The 12522-nt window shown below is 47.1% G+C and overlaps 4 protein-coding genes across 4 annotated transcripts; 3 read left to right on the top strand and 1 right to left on the bottom strand.

The window, feature by feature from the left end:
- Nucleotides 1-4500: 4500 nt before the first annotated feature.
- Nucleotides 4501-5484, top strand: Aspvir_009596 (uncharacterized protein; the record flags this gene model as incomplete). The annotated part of the gene is made up of 1 exon (XM_043272735.1): nucleotides 4501-5484. The coding sequence occupies one exon, from the start codon at nucleotides 4501-4503 to the stop codon at nucleotides 5482-5484; it is 984 nt and encodes a 327-aa protein (XP_043128670.1).
- A 228-nt stretch (nucleotides 5485-5712) lies between these two features.
- On the top strand, nucleotides 5713-7983 carry Aspvir_009595 (uncharacterized protein; the record flags this gene model as incomplete). Its single annotated transcript, XM_043272734.1, has 6 exons — nucleotides 5713-5812; nucleotides 5860-6314; nucleotides 6552-7539; nucleotides 7592-7673; nucleotides 7726-7786; nucleotides 7840-7983. 6 exons carry the CDS (start codon nucleotides 5713-5715, stop codon nucleotides 7981-7983), a joined length of 1830 nt encoding a protein of 609 aa, XP_043128669.1.
- A 93-nt stretch (nucleotides 7984-8076) lies between these two features.
- Nucleotides 8077-9217, bottom strand: Aspvir_009594 (uncharacterized protein; the record flags this gene model as incomplete). The annotated part of the gene is made up of 3 exons (XM_043272733.1): nucleotides 8077-8122; nucleotides 8178-8717; nucleotides 8781-9217. 3 exons carry the CDS (start codon nucleotides 9215-9217, stop codon nucleotides 8077-8079), a joined length of 1023 nt encoding a protein of 340 aa, XP_043128668.1.
- Nucleotides 9218-10695: 1478 nt separating this feature from the next.
- On the top strand, nucleotides 10696-11763 carry Aspvir_009593 (class I SAM-dependent methyltransferase; the record flags this gene model as incomplete). The annotated part of the gene is made up of 2 exons (XM_043272732.1): nucleotides 10696-11210; nucleotides 11265-11763. The coding sequence occupies 2 exons, from the start codon at nucleotides 10696-10698 to the stop codon at nucleotides 11761-11763; spliced, it is 1014 nt and encodes a 337-aa protein (XP_043128667.1).
- Between the last annotated feature and the right edge of the window lie 759 nt (nucleotides 11764-12522).

The raw sequence follows: 12522 nt of genomic DNA, 5'->3' as shown, positions 1-12522 counted from the left end.
GAAAAATTAGCATTTTATTGGCATTAATCAATAATGATCAGAATCTCCTTACAGTCATGTGGAAGTGTCGCAGTTGCTGAAGTTGTAGACAGACCAGCATAATCCCAGACCTGTAGATGTTGTGAGTTCATTGCATTATAAGAATTGATCTAGTCATTTACGTTTCCAAACTAGCTTTCTAGAATGGGACCAATCCTTAAGATATTTCATATTTGAACAGCAACTGACTTTGGCCTGGGTGCGCCGAACTGGCTGAAGCTCTAGGATGAGTACAAGTTGAATTCAAGTTTAGATGGGTCTGGACAGATCGATCATTGCCATAAAGGGGGAAATCATAATTTCAGCACTTATACAGAGTTCAGAATGTCCCCACTACTTGTTTGGTTGTTAAAGCAGATTTACTACCCTCACTTCATCGTAATGCATTAATGCACACATTGCTTGCAGAATGATACATCATTAACATATGTGGCTAAGGAAAGACACAGCATGATAACTATCAACTATAGTAAACCTCATTTTGGCCAGACATTTATTTTTTAAGATAGTGTGTAACTCCTGTGCTATGGTCAATTTCTGATGTAACTGTGAAGCTTTAGAGCAATAGCTCCAATGCGTCTGTCCTTGCGCAAACTACACAGACTGTGTCGCTATGGTCATCTCAAAGCATGCATTAAATTGCTACCAACAAGGATAAAAGATATCCATTCGATGCTTAAGCCAGTATGCAACGTTCCCACAGGGACCTGTTTGCCGGCTAAGAACACCGAAAACAGTCATTTCTTCTCTGCCTTCACGCTTACCACCTCTATGTTTGCCAGAAGGGAAAATACAACAAAATTGCGTAATCATCTGCAGAATCACGTCCATTGCAATTACTGTATACAAACCATACCACTGTTCTCCAATTAACGGTAGAGATACCACTTGGTAAGCCTAGTAAATATGGGGCATGCATGCTTCGTTCTAGCTCATCCGTGATATAGATTCGCGCTGGCCGGCCCCTATGATCGTCTGTGTCCGATCTCAAACATACCTGAGGGCATGCTTAAACTTCCACTGATAGCATTCCCTTTGGCCCTTGCTAGCCATGGTAAGTTTGACCAAGAACCACCAATAGGAGGCGAGAAAACTGAATAACCTAATAATATAATTATTAATATTTAAAAGAGTAAAGAATAGAAAAGAGTTCCTTATCAAAAGGGGCCTAGGGGACCCGGAGACCGGGTTAGGGCCGGGACTTCGACGGGTTGGGCGGCCCTCTTGGCTACGGCAAGCCATTGGGACAAATCCGAAAAAACGTCTGTAGGTGTTTTATGTAGACCGCTCAGAGTTCCGCCTAACTAGGATTACATTTCCATACCATTTGGTATTTTACTATATAGGGATATCGAATCGCCATATGGTAAGGATATCAAATCGCTATATAGTAGGGATATCGAATGATTCAAATCGTCATATAGTAGGGATTCGAATCGCCATATGGTAAGGATATCGAATCACCATATGGTAGGGATATCGAATGATTCGAATTGCCATATGGTAAGGATATCGAATGATTTAAATTATTATATAGTAGGGCTATTAAATCCTTATATGCTGAGGTAGTGCCCTATATAGGTAGAGTATATATATATAGAAGGTTATAGGAGAACCCACCTGCTAACACTGCATATTTAAAATATATATACCCAACTATAGTAATATATGAATAATATAATTATTTAAATGATTCAAATCCCTACTATATAACAATTCAAATCATTCAATATCCTTACCATATGGCGATTCGAATCCCTACCATATGATGATTCAAATCCCTACTATATGACGATTTAAATCATTCGATATCCCTACTATATAGCAATTCGAATCATTTAATATACCTACCATATGGCAATTTGATATCCCTACCATATGGTGATTCGATATCCTTACCATATGGCGATTCGAATCCCTACTATATGACGATTTGAATCATTCGATATCCCTACTATATAGCGATTTGAATCATTTAATATACCTAAGGGAAGCAAAATTGAAATCTAAAAACAGTTAGGTGCTTATTACTGGCAGAAAATATCAAAAGTCTTACATACCCACAGACCTACAGACGTTTTTTTGGATTTGTCCCAATGGCTTGCCGTACTTGGCCCTTTGGGGGCGAAGACCAAGCTCCCACTGACATCCGCCTGGGAGTGAAACCAATTCTCCGAATTCCCACCAACTACTTGGCCGCTGGTGGCAAAACCAATTCATCAGATCCAATCAACTTCTCACCCCAAAAGCAATATGGTCGTAATTCTGCTTCTCATTGTAGGTTTAGCATCCGCTTAGGCTCTCCCTTCATAAAGTGAAAATAATACTTAAGCTCTGCTGCTCTAATTCCCCGAAACAGCATGATCCAACCAAAGAGGCCATTTCTTCACTGTTATGGAATAGGATCATGCTCTCTGTAACCAGAAGCTAGGGGAGAGAATAATCTCTTCCTAACTTGCCAAGAGACCTAATAGAAACTTTCTTCTGATCTGGATGACAACATAGTGCTAGTTAACATGCCGGGCGTGTCATATATACGACTTTTGGCGGTCAGCTGCGCGATTAAAGGGAGGGGCGGGTGGGAAGGCAACAGTTTGTTTTGAATCCACGTCTCGCTATGGGGAAGCCCCATGATCTAGCTGACCTGTCAGTTCCCAACACCTCAATCCTACCACATTAGAATCTATCATTCCTTCCTCTTAGCTTTGTGTTGCACCGGTGGTTCCCAAATACAACTGGATATACAAATAGAAAGGGAAGAGAAATATAGAGAGTAGGCCTAGGCTTTGTGATCTAGTAGGAAGAGGGAAGGCTCACATGGTCAATGCCAATGCTGGATGGAACTCTAGCAGACTAAGCAGGAACAGGCTCAGGAGCCACTTAACTATACTTGGTTTTTCTTAGCTTTCCTAATAAAGCTGGTTTAGAGACCCCTACTAGGTAATATCATCCTGCAATGTTATATACAGAAAGCCTGTTAGATATACATATAAACAGCTTATTTAAGAAACAATCTCACTTGATATAGACTAATTAAGATCACCATCCTGCCCCTATCTTAAACACTCTTGGAGCTTTAGTTAAGGGAAGCTCTGCCACAGGTATAATAGCACTAGCAGGAATAGCATATAGTTAAGTATTTAAGACACAGTTTACTGTGAATTATTATTTCTCTTGTAGCTTTTGCTGGTGCCTCTGTCTTTAGGACCACATGGCTCCTAATAATGTTATGAGACATGCGCCTAGTCCAACACCAGTGCTAACGCCAACTACCATTGCTTTCGAATCTGTGCAGTCCGAATCACTCAAAGCATCTGCCGTGGCAGTTGCATGTTGTGTTATCAAGACAGTGGTAGTGGTTGCGGTGCCAGGAGGAGTAGGGACAGCCGACGAGGTATTCAAGAGCACCAGCTTGCCCATTTGCAGCTTGAATGCATTGTCGCAACAATTGGAGCCATTGGCCCTGCAGCACCAGTGGTCATTGCTGATCTCAGAACGCGGCAGGACATGAATCCCGCAACTTCCTTGGATTGCTTTTGGCAAGGGAATTGTATCAGCAGTCCATCACCGAACGGGATATCGAGGACGCTTGAACCGCGCACATTTAGGACAGATGCTTGGCCAGTCATTACCCTCCCACGTAGGATCTGTGCACCCATTTAACCGGACGAGACCGGTATACGGGGGGACCTAGGCCAGGCAAAGCCTGTTAGTCAGGCAGATATCATTGGGGTCTCCGTTTGATTTATCGATCGCACAGCAGGGGCCGTTTATCCTAACGGGAAAGCAGCTGTACTAAGCGCTGGACTTTTATCTGGGAAGTGGACATTGCAGTCATAGCAGCAGCGCTTAAATAGCGACTAGTATCTAAAATTATCAAATTACGAGGCACTTATTAGAGAGTCGACGAAGCGTAACGCCGGTTCTGACACAGATGCCTGCTTACCAGAGAAACCAGGCTTATAACTTGATAAGATGGTAGAAGATGGTAGAATCTCATGGGAAGAGATGATAGTTCATCTCTTTGTATCCACCATTAACTGGACGCTATGATCAAGCGGAATGGTTTAAGAACGCGGATCTACGAGTCATCTGATATACTTACTGTAAAATCTCGATAATCCCCAGAAATGTTGAGATAGACGCAGGGAAACGGAGTGGAAAGAGCTGTCACAGGGACAGCGTTCAACAAGGAATCTTCATCGAGCAGTCAATCGTGCGAGAAATGAGAGAAGTATGATGGCCTTATAAGAGTTTCATATTCTGCCCTAGAGCTCTACAGATGATGATCTGTTGGCTAATGTCGAAATGTCAGATGTCCAGACGCGGGTTGCCGTGGTGATCGATTATCATGGAAGGCTGACAGCTGCCTGCAATTGCAAAGCATAAGAACGCAGCACCCCCTAAACAATTTCCCCTAAAGACCATCTTCAATATTCTGAGACATTTCGCAGTGACAAAATGACAGATATTGAAAACATCACCAACCTCATCAAAAGCGGCCAGGTGCACCGGATCGTTGTGCTTGTTGGGGCGGGCATCTCCACCGCAGCCGGCATCCCCGACTTCAGATCGCCCGAGACTGGCATTTATGACCGGCTCAAACCCCTTAGACTGCCCTATCCCGAAGCCATCTTCTCCATCAACTACTTCAGGCACACCCCCGAGCCGTTCTACGCCATCGCGCGTGCCAGGCATCCTCACAACCTCAGACCGACCATCACCCATGCTTTTCTCGCTCTTCTAGCGAAGAAGAATCTTCTCCATTTTGTGTTTACACAAAACATAGACGGCTTGGAGCGGGATGCCGGTGTCCCAGAGGACAAGATCCTCAATACGCACGGGAGCTGGCGGACCCAGCGCTGCTGGAAGTGCGAGACTCCCTATCCGGATGACTTGATGAAACAAGCCATCAATACAGGCACTGTCCCGTATTGTCAGGTCCCTGACTGCGGAGGAGCTGTAAAGCCTGACGTGGTGTTCTTCGGACAGTCTCTCCCTGCGGAATTCGATGAAAAAGAGAAGAAAGTATCCGAGGCGGACATGATGCTTGTCATGGGGACGAGCCTAAAGGTTGCTCCGTGCTCGAGACTGCCGCGTTTGGCTTGTGAAGGTGTTCCACGGGTGCTGGTGAATCGCGAGACGGCAGGAGACTTTGGGAAGCGGGCGGAAGATGTGTGCATCTTGGGCGATTGCGATGATGGGGTGCGCAAACTGGCGGATGCCCTTGGATGGACTGAGGAGATGGAGTCGCTATGGAAGGAGGCCGTTGCGGCCAAAGAAGCAGCACAGAAGGATTGGGGAGAGGAAGAGAGTCTGGACGAGTTGATCGACAAGTACGCGAAAACGCTGACGGACGCCAGGAAGATTTCTGATGGCCATAAACGGATGTTGGAGAACCATCTGGAGACGAAGTTTGCCGATGTCCTAAACAAGAGCAGGTAGTTTAGTATTTGGTTTTTCTTTTCGATAAGCCCCAGTATAATGGTCAATACATCACAGATCTACATACGTCGATGTGGATATGAAATGGTCTACTGGTTCCGTTGTCGAAATGAGTCATATACTTAATTAGTGAGAACTGAGTCATACACTTAATTATTTAACCTCTACTGATCTGCAAATTTGCGGAGCAACTTGTATACGGTCCTCTGCTGAATTCACATTGGCATCATGAGTCGTCTGACGGATTCCATAACTCGACTTGGTCCTGCCATTCAACGCACCTCTTCGGATCCTCGCCCAGTTGTCCTGATGACATGCGCAGTGGCAGGTATGTATGTCAATCCATCACCATCGATGCATCTGCTGACTTAATAGGATCTGGAAAGACTACTCTCGCGAAATCGGTCTGCTCCACCTATCCATCTTTCACTCGTCTCTCCATTGACACATATGTCTATTCCCATCATGGCCTTTACAACGTGGACTACCCCAAGGAACTCTACGAGAAGTATCTAAACGAGGCGGAAGAAGCTCTAAAGCAGCAACTTGTCCACATTCTCGAACATGGCAATTCGAACGTCGTCCTCGATTTCTCTTTCGCATTCCGCGAAGTTCGTGATGTGTGGAAAGCGCTCATCTCCGACGCGGGTGGGCGCTGGGTGCTGGTTTACCTGGACGCGGATCCAACGGAGATTCGGCGAAGAGTAGCAGCTAGGAATGCATTGATTGAGAAAGATGGAGACTCGGCATTCTATCTAACAGAGGATGTGTTGGAACGGTATCTGAGTGGCTTTGAACGGCCGGTTGGGGAGGGAGAGATTGTCATCAACGTGGATTAAATAGGGTCTAGGTGCTCATATTGATTGAGATCGTTCCACGATGGCACCTTCTCATATGTATACAGATATGACAAGATTCAGTTCGCAATCTGAGTTGTTGACTGCGGTTCAAATGCTACTTGTCCGGTTTGCGACCATTCACCACCGAGACATGGATATAACCGTGGATGCTGGGATCGCGGATTGCCTTTCTCATCTCGGCGATTGTCATTTCAACCTCGGCTCTAGAAAACTGAGAACGAGTTAGTACCTTGGAAGAGGATTGAGGGTGGCAAGCACTCACTCCCAGCACATTGGTCCACAAGTACATCACCCACATCTCCATACTCTCGTCGATCACCGACCGAAAGTATTTCCCCAGCGTCTTCAGGTGCTTATCCTTCGGCCACGGCCCAATCGGTAGTTTGTATCGTTGCCTCGTTCGTCGGTACGCCTGCCGTGGCTCATGACCTATTCACCTACATCAACGCAGAGCAGAAGCTAGCTGGAAAGCCGGTGAATGAGTCCAAGATTTCATACCTTGCCGTGAGCTACGGGACGGTGTTGGGCGCCACATTCGCGTCTCTGTACCCTGACCATGTGGGCAGGATGGTTCTCGATGGTGTGGTTGACGCAGCGGACTACTATGATCTGGGCTGGAGAACCAATCTCTACGACGCGGATAAAGCCCTCGACTCGTTCAGCGAATACTGCTTCCAGGGCGGCCCTACAAATTGTTCATACTGGGGCCCATCTGTTCAAAACATCACCGGCCGCTTGAACGGGCTACTGGCCAAGCTGAAATACCATCCCGTGCCTATTCCGAGCTCGGACGCTTGCGATATCCCTTTGCTCGCCACGTATTCGGATTTGAAAGAGTACATTCTCATTGCGACGTATGCTCCGCTGTCGAATTTTCCAGTACTAGCCGATGTACTGTCGGGTTTGGAACGAGGCAGCACTTCGGCATATGTCAGAGCAGCCACGGATGGCTTCTTACCCGCAAACCCGTGCAATAACGGCAGTGGAAAGAACGGGACGACGGATGTGAACACGTTGATCAAATGCGTGGATGGTTATGCTGGGCACAAGTTCGAGAACCTGACGGATTATCGAAACTATGTCGACACACTGACCTTGCAAAGTCGTTTCTTTGGGGAGGTGTGGCCCAACAACGCGAATGGAATCTCATGCAGATCTTTTGATGCAAAACCGCCAAAGTCCGGACGGCTTCCAGGTATTTCTGGTGCAGCAGCTTTGACTCTGGAGTCAGTTCTAACCTCGACTAGGCTCCATCTTGGAAACTCGACAGACTTCGTTCCCCATCTTATGTGTCACAACCGAGACTGATCCCGTTGCTCCCAAGAGAGGGTGAGTATCTAGCTATTGGACTGTGAAATAGCCCAATCTGACCATGTTACAGTGCATACAAAATGTCGTCGGTCTTCCCTGGATCGGTCGTTTTGACCCAGGCATCAGTTGGCGTAAGTTAATCGACCATCCTGCAGGGCTAGAACGCTAATGGACTCTTTACCAGCATACTGCCATTGCCAGTATTTCATCGTGCTATTTGAAGAATGTTCAGATGTACCTCAATGGTCAGCTTCCTGCAGCGAACACGACCTGCCCGCCGGATGTCTTGCCATTTCAGGGTTCAGCTTCATTTTCTTTCGGACTATAAACTCCTGCTTAGTATTCCTGAGACTGCTGGCTAAGGCAAATTTAAATTGGAGACTCTTGAAAAACCGACTTCTTCCCTTTTCGCATCCACTACTCATTGTTCCAGCGGCGGCGTGTCTGAGAAGAGAGTAGCCATCACCCTATACGACCGGTCAGCACTCTATAGAGCCAAACATAGGAAGAGTAATTACTTACGCGGCAGGATACTTAGTACCTTCGATCTTCACCTTCTCCGCCAGAGTTCTAATTTCTTGCACTTCTTGGTCGCTCAACTGCAACAGTGCAGCCGCCGCGTTTTCGTCCATTCTAGCGGCGGATTTCGTACCCGGAATTGGGATGATATCTGGTCCTGTCGCCAGCAGCCACGCAAGAGCTACCTGTGCAGGGGTACTTCCATGAGCATTGGCCACATCCTTCAATGTGTCCACCAGTTTCAAGATTTCCGGGAAGTTTTCCTCCGCGTACTTGGGGTACATGCGGCGTAAGTCGCCTTCGGGGATATCTGCCCTAGATTGAAATTGCCCTGTGAGTATACCCCGTCCAATCGGGCTAAAAGCCACAATAGCCACGCCTAGTTCGCGACAGGTCTTGAGGATCTCCGACGCTGGGGATTCGATGTCTAATGTAAACAGGCTATATTCCACCTGTAAGGCGGTAATAGGGTGCACGGCATGCGCGCGACGTAACGTGGCTGCTGAGACGTCCGATAGACCAAGATAGCGAATTTTCCCTTGGCTGGATATAAAGTTAAACCTCGCTTATTTTATATTAGGTCAATGTCGAGGCTGGATGACCTACTTCTTCAGCTCCACCATAGCTTCAACGGTCTTTTCAATTGGCGTGACTCCGTCCACTCTGTGGCAGTAGTAAACATCAATGGTGTCGACGCCGAGTCTCCGCAGGCTTTGTGCACATGCAGCCTTGACATACTCGGGATCAGACCGGAAAGTGTGCCTTCCACTAGGCTGTCTCTGAAGCCCAAACTTCGTGGCCAGGAAGACGTCGTTGCGCTTGCCGGATCGTCTGATCCATTCGCCCACGACGTCCTCGCTGTCACCGTAGATGCCGGCCATATCCCAAAAGCGCAATCCTTTGGCATGTGCGTGCTCCAAAAGGGCGACTCTCTCGTCGATGGTACCAGCTGGTCCGTAGAATCCGCCAATGCTCCCAAAACCAAGACCGATGGCAGAGACGGGAGGGCCATCTTTGCCCAGCGTTCGTATGGGGAGCGACATTTGGAGGTTGAAGAGGCTCGGAGACTCGCAGAGAACATGAGGGGAGAAAAACCCCGTTAAGTTCAAAGCAATTCCTGATTTTATACTCTAAATAGACCTTGACGAGCTTTACCCGTTCGGGTTCCCGACTCTCCGTGATCGACGCCAGTCCGCCGCGGGGGGCCTAATTATAGAAAGCGACCAGCGCGATGTTATTTGTGTTCCCACATCCCATGTAATTAACTATTCAACGACTCTGGTTTCGGTGGACAGACAATTGCGACCGACGTGAGAATGTGCCTAATCCCGAAATTGATGCAAGAACTGTCGAGGAGTTTCCAGATATAGCACAGATGATAAGGGTTATGAGGATGTGCCTGGATCTGTGTCATTAAAACAGGGACTCGGTGAAAGATAATAGGAATGCGTTCAAGGACAGGAATGGCCAACAGCGATGTGAGAAGAGGGCCTCTATTCTGGGTAGACTGATAGACGTTGGATTGGATGCCTGCTAGACATAGCCGGTGCTCCTTTTAGTATCAATATCCATTTCGTCGAGATTCACATATAGCTTCCTTCGCCATTCGGTTGCAAGATGTTTGCATTCTTTCTATCCCAATTGAAACCATGTTAGAGATCTCCTGCCAAACCTCCTCTACGTTCCTTCCTGAATGATTGTATCGAATAGCCATATCAGATACCGAGATTGGACACAGCACAGCTTGGTATTTGGCGCAGTTTGGTGTTCGTCATTATGGAAATTTTAAGGGTAGATGGGTTGTAGGTGTAGATATTCTTGGAAGACTGTCAACAATTATAGTCTGATGAGAGATTGATAACTGACTTCTTATTTTGAGCATGATACCACGCTAGCATCTGTTGGGAAAGTTGAGTAAAAGATGATGACTGACATAGGATTGATGTCGGCACTGCCCGTTCTCTTGCCCCTCATCCGTAGGAAATGCGACACTCCATTTGAGATGATAAATAAGAGCCAATTGAGCTCGTGCCGGGAATTACGGTGGCCAGATTCGTCTAGAACCGACTAGCCTGCGTCGTCTGCTTGGCTGTTTCATTCGAGACACCAGTAAAATGTCAGATTTGTTTAAGGATTCTAGCACATAGGAACTTGACGTATTCGGTACGAACATAAAGTATGGAGCAACCGAATGGGAGACAGGCTTCAAACTTTCTAGGCAAGGTGGCCATTTGTACACGGCGTATACCTAGAGTGCAATGGACGACACCATCCAACGCTTAATGCGCCATAAACCCCACTGTCATGGCGGTTCAACGGTTCAACAACGGCGAATCGGGGACATCTCGGCAATGCCATGATTGGCCACTCGATTTATTCCTTGCTCCAGCAATTGCACGCCGACAAGACGCCGCTACAGGTCCCTGTTCGGACTTGTAGTGCGTCAGATGATAATGTCCCGCATATAAGGGGCGACCTCCCCTGTCATCCCATCCTTTGTCCGCCAAACCCCCCCGCGAAAATGACCGCCGAGGCAGAAACCATCACCGTCGACTCGGGCGATGACTGGGCTTCAACTTACACAGCGACAGACTCGGAAGTAACGTCCCTCCGCAGCAGTGTCTTTGATTACATCTACGAAAATGGGCGACGGTACCACGCCTACCACGCCGGTGCGTACTGGGGGTCGAACGATGAAAAGGCGATAGATGCGATGGATATCTGCCACTTTTTGTACAGTCTCCTTCTCCACGGCGAGTTGCACCTCGCTCCATTACAGAATCCGAAACGAGTTCTGGATGTCGGGACGGGGACGGGGGCCTGGGCCGTTGAGTTTGCGGATATGTATCCCGAAGCCACGGTCATCGGGACTGATCTCTCGCCCATCCAGCCGTGGATGGTACCGCCGAACCTGAGCTTCGAGGTTGACGATTGCTGTGACGAGTGGATGTACCGGGAGCCGTTTGACTACATTCATGTGCGGGGGTTGTATGGTTCCGTGGCCGACTGGGATAGGTTTTACCAACAGGCTCTGAAGTACGCCGTCGCCGATTCTGGAGTGGTCTAGTGTGCTAATGAAGGTGGTGGAAGACACCTAGTCCCAGGCGGGTATATCGAACAAGTCGAGATGGGAGTTGTGCCTACATCAGACGACGGAAGTCACATTGGAACCGTCTACGAGAAATGGGGCAAAACTAGCCTGGAAAGTGGTGATCGATTCGGCAAGAGCCTTCGCATTGTCGACGAGTCCAAGCAGCGCATGATCGACGCCGGATTCATCGAGGTGGTCGAGCGTTCCCATTGGGTCCTCCCGCGTTTTCGGTACATGCCGTGCCAAAAATTTCAGCGGAGTAGTACTGTGTGTCCAGGGCCGTTGACGAAGCGTGAGAGACCTCTGGGTAGAAAATTTTCAAACTGGGCGCGCGTTTCTCTGGGTGATTCGGCCAGCAGTCCACGACAGGACCGCTTTGCCCGACACCTCGGGGGTCGAAACCGACAATGTTATGCTGCCATGCGAGAGCCTCAGCCAGACTGGCTCCTCCCTGGAGTACGAGCTCAACACCAGGCCCTCCAGGACCACCTTGGTTAATTAGCAGATTCTGTGTGTTTTGTGTCACATTTGTAGCAGCGAGTTTAATGAAGGCAATCGCTGTAGTTCCCCGTGATGGATCCCCGTAATCCAAGGGAACCTGGAGCCGTGCACATGTGAAGTTGTCGAAGCAATCAATCAATCAATCAATCAAGATTCTATTAACCTGATGTAGCCTATCTATTGAAGTGATTAGCTATACAGGCGCTTCACTAAATGAAGTAGGAATCTAGTATCTAAATACCTGAAGCCCTAGAAACCCACAAATATAGAAAAGACATAGGAAATTAGTATATAGCTACATTAAAAGCAGAATACACAGCTAAAGTAGCCTATCACTAGACTATATGTCTCCCCTATGCTATCTTAGTATGCATCAAACACCTATCCTACTCTATTTCATGTAGTTATTCTAAGCATAGTATAATTCTGTGCCTAGGAGGACCCCTCCTAGATAGCTGCTTAGTCTATCTAACTATTATCTTCTATATCTATCCTAGAGCCTTATAAGAGGCTTCCTTATTTATAGTCCTGCTTGTCTATATCTGTGTGGTGGAATTAGCTAAGTAGGCCTATTTAGTATATAAATTTAGTAATGTAGCAGATTACCTATAGGTTAGATATAAGTATATTATAGTCTAATAGTTTCCCCTAGAGTCCCTCTATATTATATAGCTTAGTAATTATCTTCCTATAGGCCTCCATATATAATAGACACTATAGAAGAATATATCTAGGGGTCTAAGATCCCTCTTTATA

The sequence above is a fragment of the Aspergillus viridinutans genome (genome assembly GCF_018404265.1).
Source record: "Aspergillus viridinutans IFM 47045 DNA, scaffold_8, whole genome shotgun sequence".
NCBI lineage: Eukaryota > Fungi > Ascomycota > Eurotiomycetes > Eurotiales > Aspergillaceae > Aspergillus > Aspergillus viridinutans.
This window is presented reverse-complemented; position numbering and strand designations above follow the sequence as displayed.